The sequence below is a fragment of the Hesperophylax consimilis genome, chromosome 27 (assembly GCF_061612785.1).
Source record: "Hesperophylax consimilis isolate HC1 chromosome 27, BYU_Hcon_1.0, whole genome shotgun sequence".
Lineage (NCBI taxonomy): Eukaryota > Metazoa > Arthropoda > Insecta > Trichoptera > Limnephilidae > Hesperophylax > Hesperophylax consimilis.
This window is the reverse complement of record NC_142862.1, coordinates 18,524,568-18,547,273: the sequence shown is the minus strand read 5'-3', so window position 1 is coordinate 18,547,273 and position 22,706 is coordinate 18,524,568. Positions and strand designations below refer to the sequence as shown.

The following is a 22,706-nucleotide window of genomic DNA, read 5'->3' as shown; positions in this document are numbered from 1 at the left end:
GGGAATGTGGACTACCACAGGGAACATGAATTGGGCCACTTTTAAATAAAAGTTTGACGCAAATGCCTTCTCCAGTTCAAAACCTGGATTTTAAAAAATAATATCCATATCGTCATGTTCACAGATGGAATTACATGATGCATAAGAACTAATCTTCTTCTACTTGTGCCTTTATTCTATTGGAGGTCGGACATCAATACGGTAATCTTCTCCCTGCTAATAACAGCCCGGGGTTAGGGAAGAGGATGTATACGCGTATAGTTAAAATTATCTGTAGAATTGTGAATAAATAAGATTTTCTCCATCAATGTATTGGGCTACTGAAGCATCCGTCTTACTTCCAGCACGAAAAACGTCCGCTTCTCTCCCTCATTACGCACCAGTTGGCGGGAGTGCGCTGCATCCGAGTGACAGGAAACTCGATGCTGGCGGCTTACGATGATGGCACTGCTGCGGTCTGGTCTCTAGAACCTCTGAGCGCTAGTCCAGTGGTGTAAGTGCTTCACGTATTCCTTAGATCCTTGTAACTGTAGATAGGTGTCCAACTTTCTTGCTTCTCTTTGCCACATCGATAATAAATTATGGTCATATTCTATAACAAAGCCAATTTTTTGACAAATTTACAACCAAACAAGGATTCTATTATAATAAGTGAGATATTTCCAACATTTTAACCGTTTTTTGTGAATTTTTTGTAGGTTTATGTCTGATTCAATGTGGTAGTGAATCTCTTACTTGCTTTTTATTAGTAACATTCGTTGACCAAATAATAACGTACTACCCAAAAACAACAAAACAACTTATATGTTACTGTGAATGTATTGAAAATTACCTCTGGAGTATTTAAGTGTGTTAAGAATTTAAAAAATATAAAAAAAAACTTTGAATACGACAGAGATTCGTCACTCGGTATAAAAAATAGTAAAATACAAGTATTTTTAATTCTATTACAATTTGTAGACCTAAATTTAAGTGAAAATACTTGAGAATAACTACTGAATCTTTATTATAAATGTTCGGTAATTACAAATTTTTTCAGAGTATATCCAGAACACGCCGATGCGACCACATCCTGTGCTTGCTCGCCTGATGGGAGACTGGTGTCGTCAGGATCTCATAACGGGGATTTTAGGGTGTATGCTTTACCTGATGATGGAATGTCCTTTGACAATGAGGCCATACACGTTCAGGACTGCGCTCATGATCTGGGTAAAATACCCATTTTACTATCACACGGGAAATTGCATACACACCCTTAAGCTTAGTTTTCTGAAACATAAAATCTTAACGCACCTTAATTCATTCCATTTATACTTTTCTAAATCTCATTGCCTAATATAATATAAGTGGAGGCATAAAATTAGGTCTAGGTGTTCCTTGAGTGCAACTCCCACTACGTTGGACGTCATTACCAATCGCCATTATTATTTATTAGACATTTTGCCACTTTAGAGGAAGCTACAAGCCAAAAATGTGTATATTCTTGGTATACCTTATATTGTAGGTAATAGGCATTAAGATCACTTGACAAACTTAGTCTAGAAACGTTCGATTTCAAGCACAAAACTTGTTTTTATTTATTTTGTAAATAATTTTATAAGAAAGCAAAAAACTTAATCAAACGAAACTGTCACAGATAATCTTAGCTATAATACAGTATTTTTAAAAAGTTATGTCCGTTATGCGTTCATACATTTCTATCGAAATAATACTATTTTTTGTAGTTCACATTTATATTTTTGATTAAGTAATTAATTTTTTTATTTGTATTCTACTCAAGCGAAACGATAGGAAAACCTTCAATTTATCTAAAGCATATTTTTTGGTATTCATAATGTACACCAATTCGTTATAAAGATTAATCAAAATAGTGATTTGACATTAAGCTTCGCCTTAAAATAAGCGCCTCCATAAACTCCATTAGCAAAAGATTCTCGACCTTATTTACATATACGCCTTTACTTACATTTTCGTGACTCTTGCGGTTAACGGGTAAATGCTAAAAAGTTAACGTTGGACTCCATTAATCTGCCACGTGCTTTTATAACAATAGTAACATTTTTCTCTTGCAAAATAATGTTTTCAGGTGTTCAAGGAATTGATTTTGCTCCAACACCCGAAGAGTTGCCCCTACAAACTCCAGAAGACAAGACCTGCCATCTGTTGGCGACTTGTGGTAATGATTGTCTGGCCAAAATCTGGAAGATTCTCATTCCCAAGGTATGACTCATTATTGATATATAATGAAACGAATCTTTTATAGAAAAACTAAAGAATTTGTTGTCTTTAATGTTGTAACAGCCATTTTTCCAGGCTTGTAGCCCCCACAACAATATAAGCGTTTCGGAGTGGAGGATTTTGGCGGGACATGGCAGCAGTGTTACAAGTGTCAGATTCCCATCCAATAGATCGGATCTTATCTGCACTACTTCAACTGATAAACAAGCAAGGTCTGTATATTTTAGTGTTAGTGATGTTTCATCCAATCATTGTGTTGGTTAACCAAAAATCAGGATTCATTTTAATATTTTCCATTATTTTTTTAATTAGTAATCGTGGACGTTCTGACTTTCAGTGAAGTTTGAGTACTGTCATTGGGATTTTTACATTTAGAGTTTTTCATTAGAGTTTTTTTTTCAGGATTTGGTCAATATACCCTGGGCAGTGCCTTTACGTACTGGAGCATGAATCCTTAGTGGCTACTTCTTCTTTTGGACCCCGTGGCGCTTTGCTGGCCACTGGCTGCCTGTCTGGTCAACTATGTATTTGGAAACTGCCGAGGCATTTGGTACATCAAATTATAAGTTCTTTCAAATGATATTATCGAAGTTAAGAGCATGCCCCAGGGTGCCATTTGGCTTCATTTTAAAAAGTAGTCCGTTGTATCTGGTCTTTAGTCACTCGTTCCCAATCTTCAAATGTTTTTTCCCTGTTGAGCCCTGTTAATCTTTCTTCACATAGTCTTCTCTGCGTTACTTCTGCTAATTCGTCATTATATCTATCTTGATGATGTTTGGGGTCCTGGCATATGGCAGTCAAGTGATCTAATCATTATAATCTATAGAGAAAGATGCTTTCACAGTCGTCGTCCCCGCATGATACACAGGTGGGGCCTTAAAGAGTCAGCAATGTGTGAATGTAGTGCGTTGTAGACTATTAAATACGAAGTCATCGAATATACTCCATTCATTCGCCAGCAAAATTGGTGAGATTCTCTGGGTGACTACCGAGTCTCTAGATCTAGATTATCTGACCTCTCATCACATGACAGAAGAATAATCTTTTAAAAATAAATAATATTGAACATAATGTTTTGTATTTACAGGTATTTGAGTCGGATCCTGGTCAACTCATTATGTCATCAAACAAAAACCCTATGGAGTGGTCTAGTGAAGAGGTGCTCGAATGGCTAAAAGATCTTTACCCTGCTGTAAGTACTGTACTAATAAGTAGAAGATACAAAACTTATAAATGCCTTCAAAATAATTTGGTTGAATTGAAAATTGATATACGCATTATTCCACAGGACCAGGAAGAAACAAATGCCTTGATGAGAATGATCAGTGTAAAACTTCTGACCAGAAACCTCAAAGGAAGGGAATCGATTCCAGCTGCAGAAGAGATTTTACAAATAATTATAGAAGCAGGTAATAAAATCACTGAAAAGGTTCCAAGGCTTTCTAAGTTGTTTTTTAAACATCATTACTGTGATTGATCATCAACCACGCGGAACAGACTTATGTAGTTATAAAATCAATGACAAGTCTAGACAACCCACCGTCGATGATTCCAACCACTAAAGCAACCCCGTTGAAATATTTTATTGAATACCAAAAGTAGTTTTTAGTTTGATCTTAATCATTGTCTTGTAACTTACTGCTCATTCAAGACCCAAACAAGTATTTGTATTGTGTGATGTGATAGGTGTAGTGTGTCAGTTAAGATAGTTATTGCATTTTACGACAGGTAGCGCTTGGGCGAGCGAGCGATGCGCGCGCACACTAGAATTTGAATGGTTCCGAAGTATGAAAGACATCACAACAGGTAATGGTGTCGTGATGCCAACTTGACACATTAGTAAAATACAAAGAAGGCACCAAATTTAATTGAGAAGCTGAACAATTTGTATTTGCTTTCTATTTTATTCCTATTTTTACTTACTGGTTTCTGACGAACAACTTTACCTAATTAATATACCTCTTTAACAATGGAATGATTTAACAATTTAAGGATTCAACGACTTAAAAATTTAACGATTTCACGATTTTACGTTTTTACGATTTAACGTTTTTACGTTTTTACGATTTTAAGATTTTACGATACTACGATTTTAGAATTTTAAGATTTTAAGATTTTACAATTTTATGATTTTGTCATAATATGGTTTTACAATTTTACTATTTTAAGATTTTACGATACTACGATTTTACAATTTTAAGATTTTACGATTTTACAATTTTAAGATTTTGTCATAATACGGTTTTACGATTTTACAATTTTAAGATTTTGTCATAATACGGTTTTACAATTTTACGAATTTATGATTTTTCGATTTTGAGAATTTACGATTTTAAGATTTTACCATTTTACGTTTTTACGAATTTACGATTTTAAGGTTTTACGATAGCATGATTTTGCAATTTTAAGATTTTACGATTATACGATTTTACAGTTTTAAGATTTTATGATAAAACGATTTTACAATTTTATGATTTTATGATTTTGCGATTTTACCATTTTACGATTTAACGTTTTTACGATTTTAGTATAGATTATATTTAGATACGATAGTATGATTTTACAATTTACAAGTTTTTACGATTATACGATTTAACAATTTTAAGATTTTATGATAATACGATTTTACAATTAAACGATTTTATGATTTTGAGATTATAAAATTTTACGACTTGACAATTTTACGATTTTACGTTTTCACGATTTCATGACATTATGGTTTTAATGTATTATTATTTACGACTTTACTTCTTGTCTTTTTCCAGACCCCAACAACTCCCCGGCGCACACCATGGCGCAGGAACTTCGCTGGTTGCGCCTGAGCGCCTCGCTGTCACCTTCCAGAGGGCTTGCAGGGATGGGGGCTCGGGCCCCGGAGCACCATATGCTGTGCCCTATCACGCACTGCCTCATGCTGGAGCCCGTCAAATGTGCGGATGGCTTCACTTACGAGAAGAAAGCCATTAATGAGTGGTTTTTGAGTGGAGGTAAACAATGCTGTAATCAATAGGCTCTTCTACACGTACACTTCGGAGCGGCGGTACCACGCGCCACTCCACGCCGCGCCGCCGCGCAGAAAAGAGCACAGTCCAGTGACTTTTCTGCGCGGCTGCCTGAAGCGGTGTGTATTACAACCGCTCCAAAGTGTACGTGTGGCAGAGCCTAATAAACAAACCGCATTTGTGTGAAATCTGATTGTTAAATTCATACAGAACACCTAAAAATACTATGAGAACAGGGTGCCATTTACGAAAAAAATATGAGGTTACTGACTTACAAGCAGTTCCTACAATGTACTTTATAATTATGTAACCTAGAATCGGTTCCATTACAAAACATAACTGTGACAAAAGTGAACATCGAAAAAAAACAAATCTAACCTAACCCAAACAAACCTATTCTTTGTCATACTGTTCTGTTTTGTCACTGTTTGATTCTATAAGTAATCTAATTTAAATGTCCAATGGAGTTATTTAGTGTGATAATTTTCCGTTAGATGGCACTAACAAATTAATAATGTGAACTATAGGATCCTTTAAAGTTTATGACTTGTGTCGATAGATGGCAGTAAAATATATATTTTACAATTATCTTATGTGTCATTAACTTTTCTTTTTTGGGTTTAAATTTAATGTTATTATTATATTAAGTATACATATATGTATTTTTCAAATGATGTAATTGTAAAGCTGCACATCTTGATACAGGAATGCCCTAGTGAGATGTGCAGAGTATGTTTTTTATGTTAAAAACTGTTTTTTGAATAAATAAATCTATATAAAATAAAAATGTAAATATTCGTTCAAAATCTTTGAATCGCAGAAAGATCTAAGCCGATTGATTTAAAACTTTGACACAACGTAGCATTCTGATAAGCGTGTATTTTTTATTCACCTATATCACCTGTAACAGTTTTTTTTAAACAACGCCATCTGCTAGACGTAAAAGCAAAACACGCGCTATTGTTTCTCTATCTACACAGATAGACTGGCTAAAGAAACGCGTGGCGGGGTACAGCTTTTAATACATAAACAAATTGTGCAGTAGGTATTTTGTAGAAATTCTGAATGCTAATTTATTTTATCTTTCAGGTAAATACGTCTCCCCAATGACAAACCAACCACTCTTGAACAATATCGTCACACCCAATCGTGAGCTAAGGAAAGAGATTATGAAATATCTATTTGATGAGTCAGTTTGAAGAAACAAAAAAGAATGACGTGATGATTTTTTTAACCTTTCATACTAATTTGTTCGCTTTTGGGAACAATGGTCTAATAGCAATCGTTGTATCTCCCTTATTGTCACGGTGAGAAATATAATCTAAACGGAATTAGAAAGACAAAACACCACGCTTATAGACCAAATCTAGAAGTTAACCACAGAAGAATTAAAAAGTACAAATCTATGAAACCAAAGATTCTAAACGCAATTTAAAAATTAAACTTAAGGCGATGCCATACGTAGTAATGCAAAATCATGTGTTTTTGGTTTGAAAATTTGGTCGCCTAGAAATGTTTCAGATGCTTTAATTAAATACTGGTAGTAGAATATATCTTGGCCTTTGAAATAATCGAGCATTTTTTAGATAAGTCTTTTTATAAGCCCAGAAAAAAATAATGTATACCTGTGAAAACTGCTTTAATGTTCAAAATCTCCTACTTACGAACCCATTTTCGGTTATGATTTATTGCATAATGTGGAAAATTAAATTATTTATAAAATGATCGAAAAAAAAATTAAATATTTAAGTCTGAACATCCACAAAATAAAATAAAAGGCACTTTTTGGCAATGTTTTTTTCTTGCATAAATCAAAACAGGCGGATGGTGTTAAGCGGGAATTCAAACCATCGCCATCTACGTAAGGGTTGTTATTGATAGCGGCTCAATTTAAAATATTACACGACGTAGTGCATCGCCTTAACGATTTATTTTTATATGAAACAACAAAAAAGTGAGGTGGCAGAAATGTTGGTAATACATTTGTCTAATAAAATACGTGTTTTAATACATTTTTTATTATTGGTAAGTGCAGTTACAATAAACGTAAGGTGCGCCACTTTTTATGTTTGCATCCAAGTTTTTATATTTTAAGAAATTTTTGTTTATTTCTAAAAATAATTTTTGAAAGCGTTTTTTTCAAAAACAGTTTTTCGTTTTCGGATACGTTCAAAAATATTCCAAATATTTGCATTTTATTATAAGCGGAAATACTCCGACATTCTGTGTCAAAATGTGTCACAGTGTGAGTATTGTGTTCCGGTCATGATTGCGATACAAACAGGTACATTTATTTTATATTTGATTTTTATACGTTTTCTTCTGGATGTTGACTTTTGCATAAAACCTTATATCTAACGGTGTTGGTGGCATTTTTTTCTAGATGTTTTGAGCTACGTACCGTCATTTATGTGTCAGCTGTGAGAATATATACATATTTCTGACTCAGTAGTTATCCAGATTCATCGGTCAAATAAAAAAAAAAAAATTAGTTTGAGTTGCCGATGAAAGCGATATTAGCAGACCGCGATGAATTTTTAATGCCAACATTTATGTTTGGCAGTTAGGTGTGTAACTGGCAGAGAAATCAGTTGGAGTGGTCAAAGGGTCACCCCAAACCAGCCTCTCCCGATCTAGCACGCCACGCAGCTGTTGGGCTCGCGCATCCTGAACAAACTTCACCCGATGAACCCGGGCACCCCTGCTAACTCGCCAAACGGAGCGAACCACTTGGGGTGACCTATGGCAGAGGTGTTGGCTACCAAATTGCATAATCACAAAAAAAAAACAATTGTAATAAATATTCTCCAGTGTATCTAATACACGTACTTGTATGGTGTACTTGTGTACAACAAATTGGCCACCCTCACAAATCGTTAATCTTAAATAGAACATCTGAGCGAGTAAGAAAAATGATACTTATAAAGGTATATTTATATGAACGCTTTATAAACCACACAAAATAATAAATTTATGATTCCTTTTTTCATTATTCAGGCGCTACGTTAACGTTTATTGCAAAATTTTAATTATTTTTTATTTATTGTAATCAAGTTTAATTTGTAGAACTCCATTTTATTTTTTTTTTATATATTCAATAATATTGTTATTGGGTTAAAAAAGAAAAAAAAAAAAAAAATGAAAATTCATGTCAAAGTTTCGCGTTACTGGCGTGGAACACGGTGTACAAAGAGAACGTCAACGATTTTTACACCACCTTATAAGTAGAATGAAAGTAGTTTTATAAATAATACATAAAAGATAATATATTTTTAGTTCTATTACCAATAGTACAATGTACATTTACTTTTAATTTTAATTTTAATATTTTACAGCCTTACTAAAAAAAACACTTTACAACAGTCAAATCGTGTTTTTGTTACATATTGTATAAAAACTGTAAATGTTTTATTTCGAGTTGGTACTAATAAAAAAAGACTTTTAACTCTTTTAAATCCGGCAACAATGTTTTTTTTTTTAATTTTTCACCTCAGTTGTATTTTTGTTACACATTTTGGTACATCTACACGTCTCCTTGTTATATCTTTATAAATCGTGTTATGTTAATTTAATTGTCAATTTACTATTATATTCGTGCAATTCAATTGAAGGAAGAAGGTAGACATTATGGACGCCCCAGATAGACTTAGTGTGATCATATAATCAAGAGCAGAACTAATAGAAAAGTACCCATTTCTGTATGATTGTGGGCAAAAGGAATGCGTGCCAAAACAGTTTTGAATTTTGTGGTGTTTCATCTTCTCTGCATAACCCTGCGAGAAATGGACATGCCGTTAGTAAAACGCTGTTAGTAGTGGATTGGTTTTATTTTAACATTTTTTACTCATTTTTCCACGTAGATATATGTTTGTTAGAATTTAATTATTTTTAAATGTTTTATTGTCAACAATATTTTAGGTGTTCAAAAATTGTAGTAAAAGAAAAATACCTTTTATAAAACTAATTTAAAAAAAATTGTACTTTGTTTAATTTTAATAAATAAACACATTGTAAATAATAGAACAGTTACTTTATTCATGGTTTTTGTTAAAACATTAGATACACATACAAATATTTGAAGGTTAAATGTAATTATTCAGAATAAATTGGACATGCGACCAAATATTGGCCAGACACAAAGTTGTTGATATTCCGCTAAGAACACAAACATTCAATCAAGCAGAGCGGCAACGACAAATATACAGGAAATCTTTTAAAAAGTGTGTTAAAATGACATCCACGTAAATAAGATTAAAATTATATCTGTTACCATATAAATCCAGACGTTTCTTATCCGATTTAATCATAATAAAGGGACACAAAAAAAAACAGTTTTACAAATGTCGCGGAATGCAATACGAATTGTGTGAGTCTTGCGATGGGCGCCATTGAACTGGAACCTTAATGGAAATCTATCCACCTTTGATCGAGAGGTTCCCTCAATATTCAGGGACAGTAAAATAAAATACAATAAAAGCGCAATACCTCTACACGAAGATGTCGTCTCCCACCCGGCATGCCGCTTAAAGTCCCGAAAGCCCTTCTGGACGGAAGGAGAGAGGCTCCTCCGACTACCTCTCACCCCAGAAGATAGGTGGAAACTTGAGTGGCAAACGGCCAACGTGGGAAATGCCCATCTCATACAGGACCCCACCGAGAGACAGCCTGGGTTCTCACTGCCTCGCAAAACCTGGTCCGCCATCAATAGGTTACGGTGCTCCCATAGCCGCTGGGCCCACATGATGCACAGATGGGGCCTTAAAGAGTCGGCGATGTATGAATGTGGTGCGGTGCAGACTACCGAACATGTGGTCAACGAATGCCCGCTCCATTCATTCCCCGGCGGGATTGATGAGGTTCACATGGCGACGCCTGAGGCCCTAAAATGGCTCGCAGATCTAGATGTCCCCCTCTGACCCCCCACCATACGAAAGAAGAAGAATGGAAATCTATGTGATTAGATGACGCAGGTGATTTATTTATGTGATAACCGCACAAGAGTCCCAACTGTCCGTAGCCACTGGAACTGCGTAATCTGATGTTTGTTGTGAGGCTGGAGGAAGTGGTGAGGGGAAGCAGAAAAATATTGAAAATTAAATTCCGCGAGCTTGTAATAGTTATGTAGATTAATACACACAGGTATATCAATAGATAATACTGGATAATATACGCTTATCTGGCTCAGGAATATTCTCTGAAACATAAACTATCTGAAAACAAAGAAAAACTAAATAACATAATTTGTTCGAATTTAGACAGTTGTCGTTCCCGCAATTTAAGATTCAATTTCTATCTATGTACCTAACCAACTATACATAACATCAAGTTAATTATAATATGTTTGAGGTAAACTGTGTAAGGAATCTCAAAAAGCGTGCTGTGTAATAAAAATTATAATTTTACAAGAATCAAAGCTTTCGTTCTGCCTACCCTCACGGTGACAAGATCCATAGTAGGAGAAAAAGCTAACTTTATAAATTTAAGATGGCACCAGTAAATTATGTATTAATATCATCATCTCACTAAGAAATAGTTCAAAAGAAAATGTTTCAGCACTTTCAAAATTATATTACGCGACATTAATTCCAAAAAGCTTATTATATATTAAATAAAATTAACAAATTTCGTTTTTCATTGAACTGGTTGGTGAAAAAAGTTAAAGAATATGCACTAATAAAAAAGGAACTTCACTTCAAATTAAAAACAATTTCACATTTACTACCCATGTCCATCTTAAATCTTTTTTACAATAATAATAATCAGAGTTCTGTGAAGGTTCTCTTCAAATTCTGTTATCATATCATTATTGACCAGTTGTTTCACAAAACTGAAATAATAACATAACTTGAGTAGAACCTTCACAGGACTTTCATCAAATTTGATGAATTGTTCAAATTCTCTGAAACAACCCACCTTTAATATTATGAACAATTTTAATACGTTTACGTTTTTTACAGCACATCTCCATAATAATTATTATTACTTCACTCTGAACTGAACTGATTTCGTACAAGCCGAAATCCCCGGCGTTACGGAGTGTTTTTCGAAATATTATATAGATAGTGACTTTCCTCTTGTATTAAAGATCAAGTGTACAAAATTTCATCAATGTCGGAATAACACTGTAGATTTTTGACGCTCGCCTTTATATAAATTGATTACCTATTACTATGGCAAATAAAATTTCGCCAACAAAGAACTCCAGTTCAAAAAAAAATAATAGTTCTAACACTGTCGATGTCATTTTATCATATGCAAATGTTAAAAGATTGCTAGACTATTATGACGTCATCTGATTAGTCATCAACAAACTTCTTAAAACGATTTTTAAAAATTTGTCCATAGTTTATCATTACGAAAGTTTTAAGATATCTTGGTATATATTATTGAACATTACAAATAGAAAAAAGAGTTAACACATCTGTTCCAGTTTTTATTTCGACATATGGCACAAATTTAAGAAACAACCATAAAAAATTACCTTTATTAACCAACCGATTCAATGAAAAAGAAATTATTTTCAAAATGCGCGTATTAACGCTTTTCAACATCTCGATTCGAATATCTTGTGTGCATTAAATCAAATGTCCTTCTAATTCAACTTCATATACTTTATCCTAACACTGATCTTTCCTAAAACGAAAAAAATAAAAAGAGTTCTGCTAAATTTTAAAAGCTTTCCACTTGGCGTTAAACAAAGTTTTGTTTTTCAAGTCATGCGCATCCCAGTTTCCGAAAGAAATACCTCAGCTACGCACAAATAATAGCCTAAAACATTGAACCCGAATTCTTGTAGTATAAACGGGGCCTCACTTAGAAAAATACATACATTAATAAAAAAAATACTGAAAAACCAATACATGTAAATCACTTATACTAGTCCCAGCAGGAAATCATACTTGACGTCATTGTTCTAGTATCTTCTGTGATTTTAATTTTCAAACAAGATGCGTAAGAAGGAAGAAGACGAACGTCGGTGACATCCTGACTAGCTCTGTAAAAATATAATATTTGAGCTGAAGACTAACTCTACTTAATGTAGTTTAAAAAAAAATTATTGGTTGACTTAGGGGAACATTTAAAATCAATTAAAAAGTGCCCTTTCATAGATGGCGCTAATTTAATTTATTTTGAAAAAAAACACTTTAAGAACGTTATGCTTTAAAATATTAAGATCAATTGTTTGTTAGCGCCCGTACATACTCAATATGAATATGAATAATAAAAACACAATTCTTTCAAAAAGGCATATACGGTGATTCAATTCAATATTGTACAGGGTTTTCCAATAAAAGGTGTTATTTTGATATTCAATCGTAAAATATCAATGGTTTCGTTGCTTGTGTGGCACGTAGCGCCGTTTTGTTGAATTTTTTTGCCATAAAAAATCATTAATCATCTCTCGATAGCGATCCATTCACTGTAACTGTTACTCCAGCCCCATTTTCGAAAAAGTAAGGTCTAATGACTTCGCCGGACCATAAACCGCACCAAACAGTCACACGTTGAAGATAGAGAGACTTTTCAACAATAACTCTTGGGTTTTCCGAGCCCCAAATGCGACAGTTTTGCTTGTTGACGAAGCCACCGAGGTGGAAATGGGCCTAATCACTCAAGATGATTTGCATTTGATTCACTCAAGTGAATTTTAATAATTTCAATGCGTTGTTGAAGCGTGTATCGTTCCATTTTAATGACGTAGTTTGTACTTGTCAAATGTCAAAAAATGACAGCTTTAAAAGTGACATCTACCGAAATAGCGGGCTATTCGAAATAACACCTCTTATTGGAAAACCCTGTATTTGAATTTAAATTAGCGTTACCTGCAAACGAGCAGTAGAACCACTCGAGTGATTGTCGGCATATTATGCCAAGTTTGCAAAACGTCTTGAGTGACCGCAAGCCACAATATGCCATTTTTGATTCACAGAATTCGCGCTTTTACGATTTTTTATTATTATTTTTACAATTCCTAAAAATATAGGAAAAACAGTCAAATGTAGGTGAATTTATTGGCTATATAGAACTGTAATCAGTTTAGATGTCTCTATATTAAAATTCAGATGTATGATTTTTTTTAATGAGGGCGAGAAATTTCCAATTCTAAAGCCAATCATTCAACTTGTATTCTAATTATTTACGCGTTTAACGGGTACCTTTCAAATGTAAAAATAAACAAAATTGCGCTGATTGACAATAAACTCATGTCAATGTTACATTAGCTGATTTTCAGTGAATCACACTAACTTAGAGTATATATATTTATTAATAATAATATATATTTATATACAGGGTGTATCGGCACTAACCCGACAAACTTTAACCAGCTATTCCTTAGCACATTTGGAGTTAAAAATGTTATGGGCACTTTGCTGTCCGGTAGCATTTTTTTTTCAATTAAAAACAAAAAAAATAAAATTTCCACACTACATCACTGTCATTGGCTTTGCTTTTCATGTTCAACAGCTGTTATAAGCAAGTATGTCGAAAAGCGTCTTCGCTCTTTCGCACACACTAAATAATAATAGTTAAAAATGAGACGAATGGTGCCGTGCCATTTCGTTGTGATTGTAAAAGTGCGCCAATATAGGTACACACGTGCATTATTCAATGGAATTCGAATAAAATATTGTCAGATGGGTTTTCAAACTTTGACAAAGGATAAAACGGTGGTGAAAATATGAATAATAATTTTTTATTAAAAAAAAACGTTACCGGACAGCAAAGTGCACATAAGATTCTTTACTACAAATATGCTAAGGAATAGCTGGTTAAAGTTTGTCGGGTACGTGCCGATACACCCTGTATATATTTTTTAAATTAAAAAGCTCTATGATGTTTTTTCTCAAAAACCACTTAGGTAATAAAAATGTATTTTAATACAGTTTTTTTAAAAATTAAATTGTTATTAATTTCCTTTAGCTTTGTTTTAACGTCAAGTATCCGGGTTATCAGTTATGATCATTGAAGAATTAGATTCAAAGCAGACAGCGATCTTTCATTCTGATAAATGTGTAAGATTTTTTTTGACACTCTTTATTATAAAGAGATACCTACACTTTTCTTAAAATATTTTTCCTATCTGTTAATCATCTAAAAGCTCAATTTATACGGGCCATTAAATTGTTCAGAATCTCGAGTATATAAAATCTGTTTAGTTGGATATCATATTGAACAATTGGACTCCTTAAAACAGTAAATAATTACAACGATGTTTCCAAAAAAGGTCAGAAACCATTGACATAGTATATTTAGATGAGAAAAATAGGTTTCGATTTTTTTTTACCTCCAACTGACATCCAACTATCCGAATTAAAACTACCGAATCTGGTCTACTTGCACCGCTTATCGCGTTCTAATAGTGAAACAAGTTTTCACGAGATATTAGTACGCAGTAGTGCCTCAATTGAAGCCTTTGTCAGAAACCTTTTTTTATGTAAGAATCTGAGCAGGATTCCGGCCCATTTAAACTGTGCTTAAGAAGCATTTTTTAACACATTGACTTACAAACTATTTTTTTTATATTAAATTACTTTTCTTATAATGTTAACGTTACGTATATTATTTATACATAATAATTTGTATTACACAATAAAACACAGGCACTAAGCATCTAAGGCTAAAAAAGACGGATTTACATATCAAGTCTTGTAAATAATTTGTAATTACAATTTTTTTTAACCATTATTTCGACTCGGTTTTTGACAGATTATAAATAGTGAAATAGGAGGATTATTCCATTTTAAAAACAACTACTCTCCATGGTGTTAAAATATAGGACACTGGCGTAGTTCGTAATTCATAGTGATATTTGACCCTTTCACTACCAGTGTCATTCCTCAGGTACACGAAGAAAAATATCGTCACAAAAGTTAGTTAATCTCAAAACAATATATTTTTTAACAAATAATGTTTTAAATGCAATATTTTAGCTTTTTAATGCATTTTTTTACGAAAACCTCATACCGAAGTAATTATAAAGATTTATACATAATAAATTCCAGACAAAAACATTCCAACAAAGTATCAAATTTACTTATAACAGGATTATTCTGACAGCAAACAAAATTATTACAGAATTATTTTGACAGCGAACAGAATTATTCTGACAGCAACGAAATAACAAAATTATCTTGTCAACGAAATGGGCATAAACTTAAATAGTTGTTGTTTTGCAAAACAAATTTAACCAAAATATTGTGTAAAATAAGTTTTAATTGAATGTGTCATGTGAATATGATTAATTCCACATAACATGTTTGATTAAGAGACTTACCATAATGAATTTAAAAACATTGATTGTACGCGGTTGAACAAAAATTTACTTAGTAAACAACTCTATAGTGATTGATTGAGGATTGTTCATCACTAAACAATTTATGATTGATTAAGGCGATGCACTACGACGTGTAATATTTTAAATTGAGTCGCTATCAATAACAACCCTTACGTAGATGGCGATAAGGTTTAAATTCCCGCTTAACACCATCCGCCTGTTTTAATTTATTCAAGAAAAAAACATGGCCAAAAAGTGCCTTTTATTTTATTTTGTGGATGTTCAGGCATAAATATTTATTTTTTTTCGTATTTTATAAATAACTTAATTTTCCACATTATACAAAAAAATCATAACCCAAAAAGGGTTCGTAAGTAGGAGATTTTGAACTTTAAAGCAGTTTTCATAGGCCTTTACACTATTTTTTTCTGGGCTTATAAAAAGACTTATCTAAAAAATACTGGATTATTTCAAAGGCCAAAATGTATTCTACTCGCAGTATTTAATTAAAGCATCTGAAACATTTCTAGGCGACCAAATTTTCAAACCAAAAACACATGATTTTGCATTACTACGTATGGCATCGCCTTAATCACTAAACAATATTTGTATAGTGGTTGATTGAGGATCAAAACATTGCGAAATTCTATAGTCATTGTTAATCATTAATAATATCATATATTTATATAGTTGTCTGTTAATCATAATTTTATTGTGATTGATATTAATCATTTAACAATTCAACAGTTGTTGATTGATGATTACAATCATTACGCAATTCTGCAGGCATTGTATCATCACACATTTCTGTAATGATTATTTGAGGTTCGGAAATTATTAATCAATATTTCCATAGTGGTTGATTGATGATCACAAACAAAGGATTACAAAATTCTATAGTCATTGTTGATCATTAAACATTTATATGGCGATTTTTTGAGAATTTTTAATCATGAAACAATTCGGTAGTGGTTAGTTGAGGATTACAATAATTATATATTTCTATAGTTGTGTCTGTCAATCACAATTCTGTGGTGATTGATATTAATCAATTGACAATTCTACAGTGGTTGATTGATGATTACAACCATTACACAATTCTGCAGGCAAATAAATATACATTTCTATAATGTTTATTTGAGGTTTGGAAATCATTAGACAATTCGTAAGGTTATACCTGAGGATTTTTAATCACTTCAAAGTTTCTGTAGTGGTTGTTTGAGAATTCTTAATCATGGGACATTTATTCTACATTAATTGTTTATTATACCTGGTTTGTTTATCATTTTTCATTCTAAGGTGCTTGATTTTTAGTAAAAAAGGTGTAGAAATTTCTAAAATGTGAATAAAAAGTAAATGCTATTATTAATAGAGTGAATAGGTTGTAGGTTTGGCAGTGTTTTTAATGTTAGATTAAGTATCATAAAATTTGTCGTACCAGGTATTTGTATTTTGGTATTGATAATTTCTTTTGCAATTTTTGACGATTTCTGATAATTTTACTAACGCCTTAAGTCTGAGTAGGTACTTCTAACATAGTATAAAATATCTACACTTTGGTAGTTACTAAAATATTTTCCTATACCTAGTATATATGTATAATTTCATAGACACATTTCTAATTAAATGGTTTGACTGGCCAGCGACTGTATATCGCAGTATTTAAAAGAATCGATAGATATCTACATACATCAAATATATTATATATGCTTTATTACTAAATGGCACATTTATTAGAATAAATATAAATGAAACAAAATTATTTGTCTTTATTTCTTAAATATTTTTTTTCTTCATCTTATTCTTTTATCGGTGTTTTTTAAGTGCAACACTTCGTATATGTATTTTTTATAATTTATTACAAAAGCGTATTATTTACTTCATTACGTTATTTTAGAATAATATATTTTCTATCTAAAAGTATAAAAAAGTAACATTTAGAGATATGTACACTATAATATCGAACCTCTAAAGTCAATTCGTAGTACTGGTAAATTCCATTTTCAATAGAATTATTATGTTATTATTTCCTACGTTTGGAGTTATTCGGTTCGTCTTAAAATCTATACATAGAATGCCTTGAATGTAGTATGGCCTTTTTGCTATCTCAGACTAAAATTGATGCGAGATATAAATACAAAACATAGAAGATTGTATGCCACTGGTGTTATCCATTATAAATATGGGACAATAAAGTTAGGTGTTTGACTCGGTCAGTGTAGACTGTAGAGCGAGACAGATATATTATGGTAGTATAAAAACCCATGAATTAGTTTCATCTCATCTTAATCTCTGTACCCAGTTAAACAATAAACTGAAGGAATCTAAACTTAGATTATCGTTATAATATTAATCTGATGACAATTATTATAATGGTGGCTAAGACCATAAAAAATCATAAGAACAGATAAAAATAAAAGAAATATCCTTATTTAGTGTAACACTCTGCAGTTTAATTATTTTTTCTGAACTACCTTTCCTTCGTCAGGTTAACATAATATATAACATATTTTGGATTTATTCCCAGTTGCGTATAATACTTGGAAATAGAATAAACGGGAATCCCTCTAACTAAGCTGTAACCAAAGAATTATTATTATTATTTTTTTATTTTATTTGGTACAATATTTTTTACATTTCAAAGTTTTCCAGTAATGTTGGCTTCACTGGGTGGCTTGCTCGTGCTTACATTTAAAATATAATCTTGTGTGTTAGTGAGTAATGTGTGTTTATATTGGTTTTGTGTGTAACGTGTAGGTTTTATTTTTATTTTATGCTATGACATTTTGGTAATATTATCTTTTTTGTTCTTTAATCCATTTTGTAATTTTTTGTGTGAATTTATTTTTATTTTCCTCAATTTTAATTTCAAGTTTTACACTGTTGAAAGCTTTTATAGCATGGTATTGGTAGTGTCTTTGTCCAAAGCTTGAATTTTCTGTCGGAGTTTTTTATGTTTTCTTTGTACGCTTGTCTAACTGGTCTGTAAGTGTTATTTTGTGTATGTTGAAATTTATTTTTTTGTCAAAAATGTAGTTTAGTAGTGTTTTAACGTATAATTATATATTATATATGCTAACTTTACGTTATTAACAAATTATGGTGCTGAATTATTAGATGCCAATGTTGGGGTGGAGGAGTAACCATCCGATGCATTTTGGTGAGTATTGTTTTAGTTTTCTTTATGCTGTGCTATTAATGTGATGAATACCCGGTCCATGTATCTTTATCAAAACTGTGGTTCTTTGAAATTATGTGGTTAACAGATTCAGAAAAGCACATTATTAAAGTTGGTATATATTTAACCCTGACGAAGGAGACGTGGTTCAGAAAACCTATCGAAAATATACTGAAACTAAAGTGGTAAGTAATAGAAAGTTCATTTATTTTTTTATTGATGGAAATTTCTTCGTTTTCCGAAATCCCTAGAAAAATGGACAGTTCACATGTATGGCTGCAAAGCGATATTGGAGGTGTTATGTTTAAAACATTACGAGTTTTAATAAATTTTAGTAACTGATGTTGAGAATTGGTAATATTCTCAGTTCACGTGATCTATTTTGCTTATACATGTCTCCTATATTAGGTCCATCGATATTTCGCATCAAGTGCCAATCCCTGTGTACACTCAGTCTCGAGGTGTAACGTTTTAATACGATATTATCATAACACGATATTATCAAAAGACGATGTTATCGTAATGCGATATTCTCATAATAGGATATGATCGTAATGCGAAATTCTCATAATACGATATTATCATAATACGAGATTATAATACTTTATTATAACAACACAATATTATCATAATACGAAATTGTCATAATACGATATTATCAAAATACGATATTATGTAAAATGATATTTTCACAATACGAATTATCATAAAACGATAGTATCGAAATTAGGAATTATCGAAATTCGATATTATTAAAATACGATATTACCGTAATTAGAAATTATCAGAATACGATATTATATCTAAAATGAGGTTTTCATAATACAATGTTATCATAATACGAAATTATCACCAATACGATATTATCAAAATAAGATATTATCATAGTAAGAAATTACCAGAATATCAATTACCATTATCAGAATACAATATTATCTAATATGATGTTTTCACAATACAAGGTTATCATAATACTTTATTATCATAATACGATTTTATCATTATAAAATATCTTTACATAGTAATATTATAAAGGTAGCACAGATTAATCTTTAAGCCTATTGGAAAAAAACAACTTTACTACGGCCCTCCACACTGGCGACCAAACCTTTTAAAAAGCCTTACGAATTCTAATATTCGATCGAGCCACAAATTGCTAAAAAAATAAATAACAGCAGAAAACGTACATTTTTCTATCGATTTATATATTAAATTTATTGCTTTAAGGTGTAAATTACAAGCAATTAATCAAAAAATCGATAGAAAATTTTATGTTATGGTAGCATATCTGGTTTTCGTAAGACGAGATAATACCCTAAAATAAATCCATAATTTACCGACGTTAAGTGATGCAGCCGTGCATAAAAATGAGACGCGCGGCCCTGTTGTATTGGTTGAATTCCTCTTATCAAATCTCTAAAATGAAGTGGGAATTTTAACGACGTAAGTAATGAAGTCGTGTAAAAATATTATTCGGGCGCGCCCGGCGTAATGGATGGACCTACAGTCGACTTTGCCTTAGCAGGCCTAGAAAATCGATTTATTTTACTTATTTCTGATGAACGTATTACTAAAATTTTAAATGTTTCTAGAGGGATCACTCGGAAAGTTACTAAAACATCGTATAAAAAAAATGAAATTTGGTACTCACCGCTAACTATATAGTTGAAAAACTTTAGAGAATTTTCAAACCGTTTTACATAAAATATTTAAATGGTAATGTCCTGTTTTTATTAATCTTAAATATAAATAACTTACATCCGCAGGTATCCCTCTAGAAACATTTTAGATTTTAGTAATACGTTCATCAGAAACAATTAAAATGTGAGTGCCAACCAAAATTAGAGTATTATATCGCCTTAAATCTATTGAAATGGGCATTAACCTTAGATTGAAACACAGATTTCGTAATACTCTTTCAAGCATTTACTCGCTAGTGCGTAGTCGATATATTTAACACCTTCCTCGAATATTTGTCTTTTCCTGTATAAAATAAAGCAACTTCCTAATTAAAACCATTTATATCGAGTCACAAAGCTTGTAGCACAACCAATTATATGCAGATATAATATAATATATACACTGATACGCAATAATTCGAAGCAATAATACAGTCGTAAGTTTTAGATTTTAATTTATCGTTATTTTGTTTCATCCATTTAATTCATTTTTTTTTAATTTAAAGGGAACCAAATTGAATAGTGATATTACATATAAAGGTCTGCGAGTATTTAAGTTTTTATTATTGTGACAGCTGCTTAGGCGTTCAAGACCATAATCAAACTGTAGTTAGCCATATTGAGAACACTTATTTATATGTTTTCTTTTCATCGCTACCATATTTTTATTTGATTTGTAAATGTTACACCAGGTTAATAAAGCAACAGCCGTTACAAGAATAAAAACAAAAATTTTCGCAGAACTTAATATTAGCATTAATTTTTTTTTATAAAGTTCTAGAAGCTAAGTTGCGTTCGCCGAGTCGTAAAAAATTACGAAATACTTAAATTGCGTAGGTTGCCCATTGCGAAATTTGACAAAAAAATCAGCTTAAAAATAAGTGTTTTGCGTAATATATAATAATGTAAACAATTAAATGTTACAGTTTACAGTTTACAGGCTTACTAAAGCAAATTAATATTTCGCATAAACGAAGTATCCGGTTAAAAATGCAGTAACTTTGAGATGTGATAAGAAATGATAAATAACTTTTCGAAATGCAGTTTTTACTTCTAAAAATCTGTAATATAAGGTTGAAATCACCTCGATTAATATGTCGGGAGTAAAGAATGGTAAAGTCCCACAAATTTGTCTGATCTGAATCCGCAGAAACTGAAAGCAAACAATAATACGAGATGTTGGTCATTTAAACAATAAGGAACTTGGTTGAAAAATGTTATGGGTTAAGACAAATATTATATTCAAATAGATCAACAAACCATGACTCTGAATATATAAATTTTATCACATTTACACGAAGAATTAATAGATCGACATTAAACAATTGTTAAAACCGTCAGAGACTTAAACGCTCTGTGATTGGTCGGCCGCGTGCATTAAAATGCGGACAATTTAGTGCAAAGTTGCGTTGTGAAGTCTTGCTATACAGTATACAAATTAAAAATCTTATAAAATATTTAAAATATTCGACCCGAGTGGGATTGACTTTACTCTAGACCGACGTACGAATGACGTCACGCGTACCCCGCCAGATTTCGATCGTTCGGCGGACTTTTAAAAATAAAAACTTTGGATTTTATTTTAACCACAAAAACGACATTTGAGTTAGAAGGTGAACTTTCGAAATAAATAGCTGTATTAGAAACATTTTCCCTGAAAATATCTTATAAAATTGGAATATGTTATGTTTCTTTTATGCTTGCATCATATCATAGAAACACCCCTCAAAGTTACTACTGTTTACCGCAAAACTTCTTGTATTACATTAAAAAATCTATACATTAACCAAATAAGTTTGAAAACATTTTAAGAAAAACATAGTGGTTTAATGTTTTCAAAAATTATTTTTGCTTTTGCATAGTACACAATTTTTTTAAATGGACACTGGCTGTTAGTTTTTGATCGCACTTTAACTTTTCTTATTTCTTAATATATTTCATCTTGTCTCTAGACATAAATTTTGCTATCTAAGTACAATTCTTTTTTCTTTAGCATAAATATTACAATATTTTTAAGGACTCTTACAATTTATTTCCAACAACGATAATATTTTATATTTCTCTGTTGTCTTGAACTATACATCGCAATTATTACATTATTAGCATGGACTTAGTTGAATGTCATTATTTGTAAAACTAAATGTTTCACGCTGGTAATTTCTACTTCTGGGCTTGGTAAAAACAACAAAACATTTCTTGGTCATAACCTTTATTTCTTTCATTCACAGCAGCTTCAACTTTACATTTACTAGGCATTTCTAGCTCGGGTTTTGTCATGTTAATTATTGTTAAGATTGATTGGTAGGCCTTACAAGAGTAGAATCACACTGTTA

The 22,706-nt window shown here is 31.8% G+C and overlaps 1 protein-coding gene across 1 annotated transcript in view; it reads left to right on the top strand.

The window, feature by feature from the left end:
• LOC149410695 (uncharacterized) overlaps positions 1–6,439 on the top strand; it is a 28,842-nt gene extending 22,403 nt beyond the window's left edge. Inside the window, exons 12-20 of the mRNA XM_089648316.1 lie at positions 345–493; positions 1,040–1,209; positions 2,087–2,220; positions 2,314–2,450; positions 2,641–2,788; positions 3,326–3,430; positions 3,527–3,647; positions 5,004–5,225; positions 6,330–6,439. Of these exons, the coding sequence (XP_089504442.1) occupies positions 345–493; positions 1,040–1,209; positions 2,087–2,220; positions 2,314–2,450; positions 2,641–2,788; positions 3,326–3,430; positions 3,527–3,647; positions 5,004–5,225; positions 6,330–6,439 (1,296 nt within the window). The remainder of the gene's footprint in view (positions 1–344; positions 494–1,039; positions 1,210–2,086; positions 2,221–2,313; positions 2,451–2,640; positions 2,789–3,325; positions 3,431–3,526; positions 3,648–5,003; positions 5,226–6,329) is intronic.
• The last annotated feature ends 16,267 nt before the right edge of the window (positions 6,440–22,706 follow it).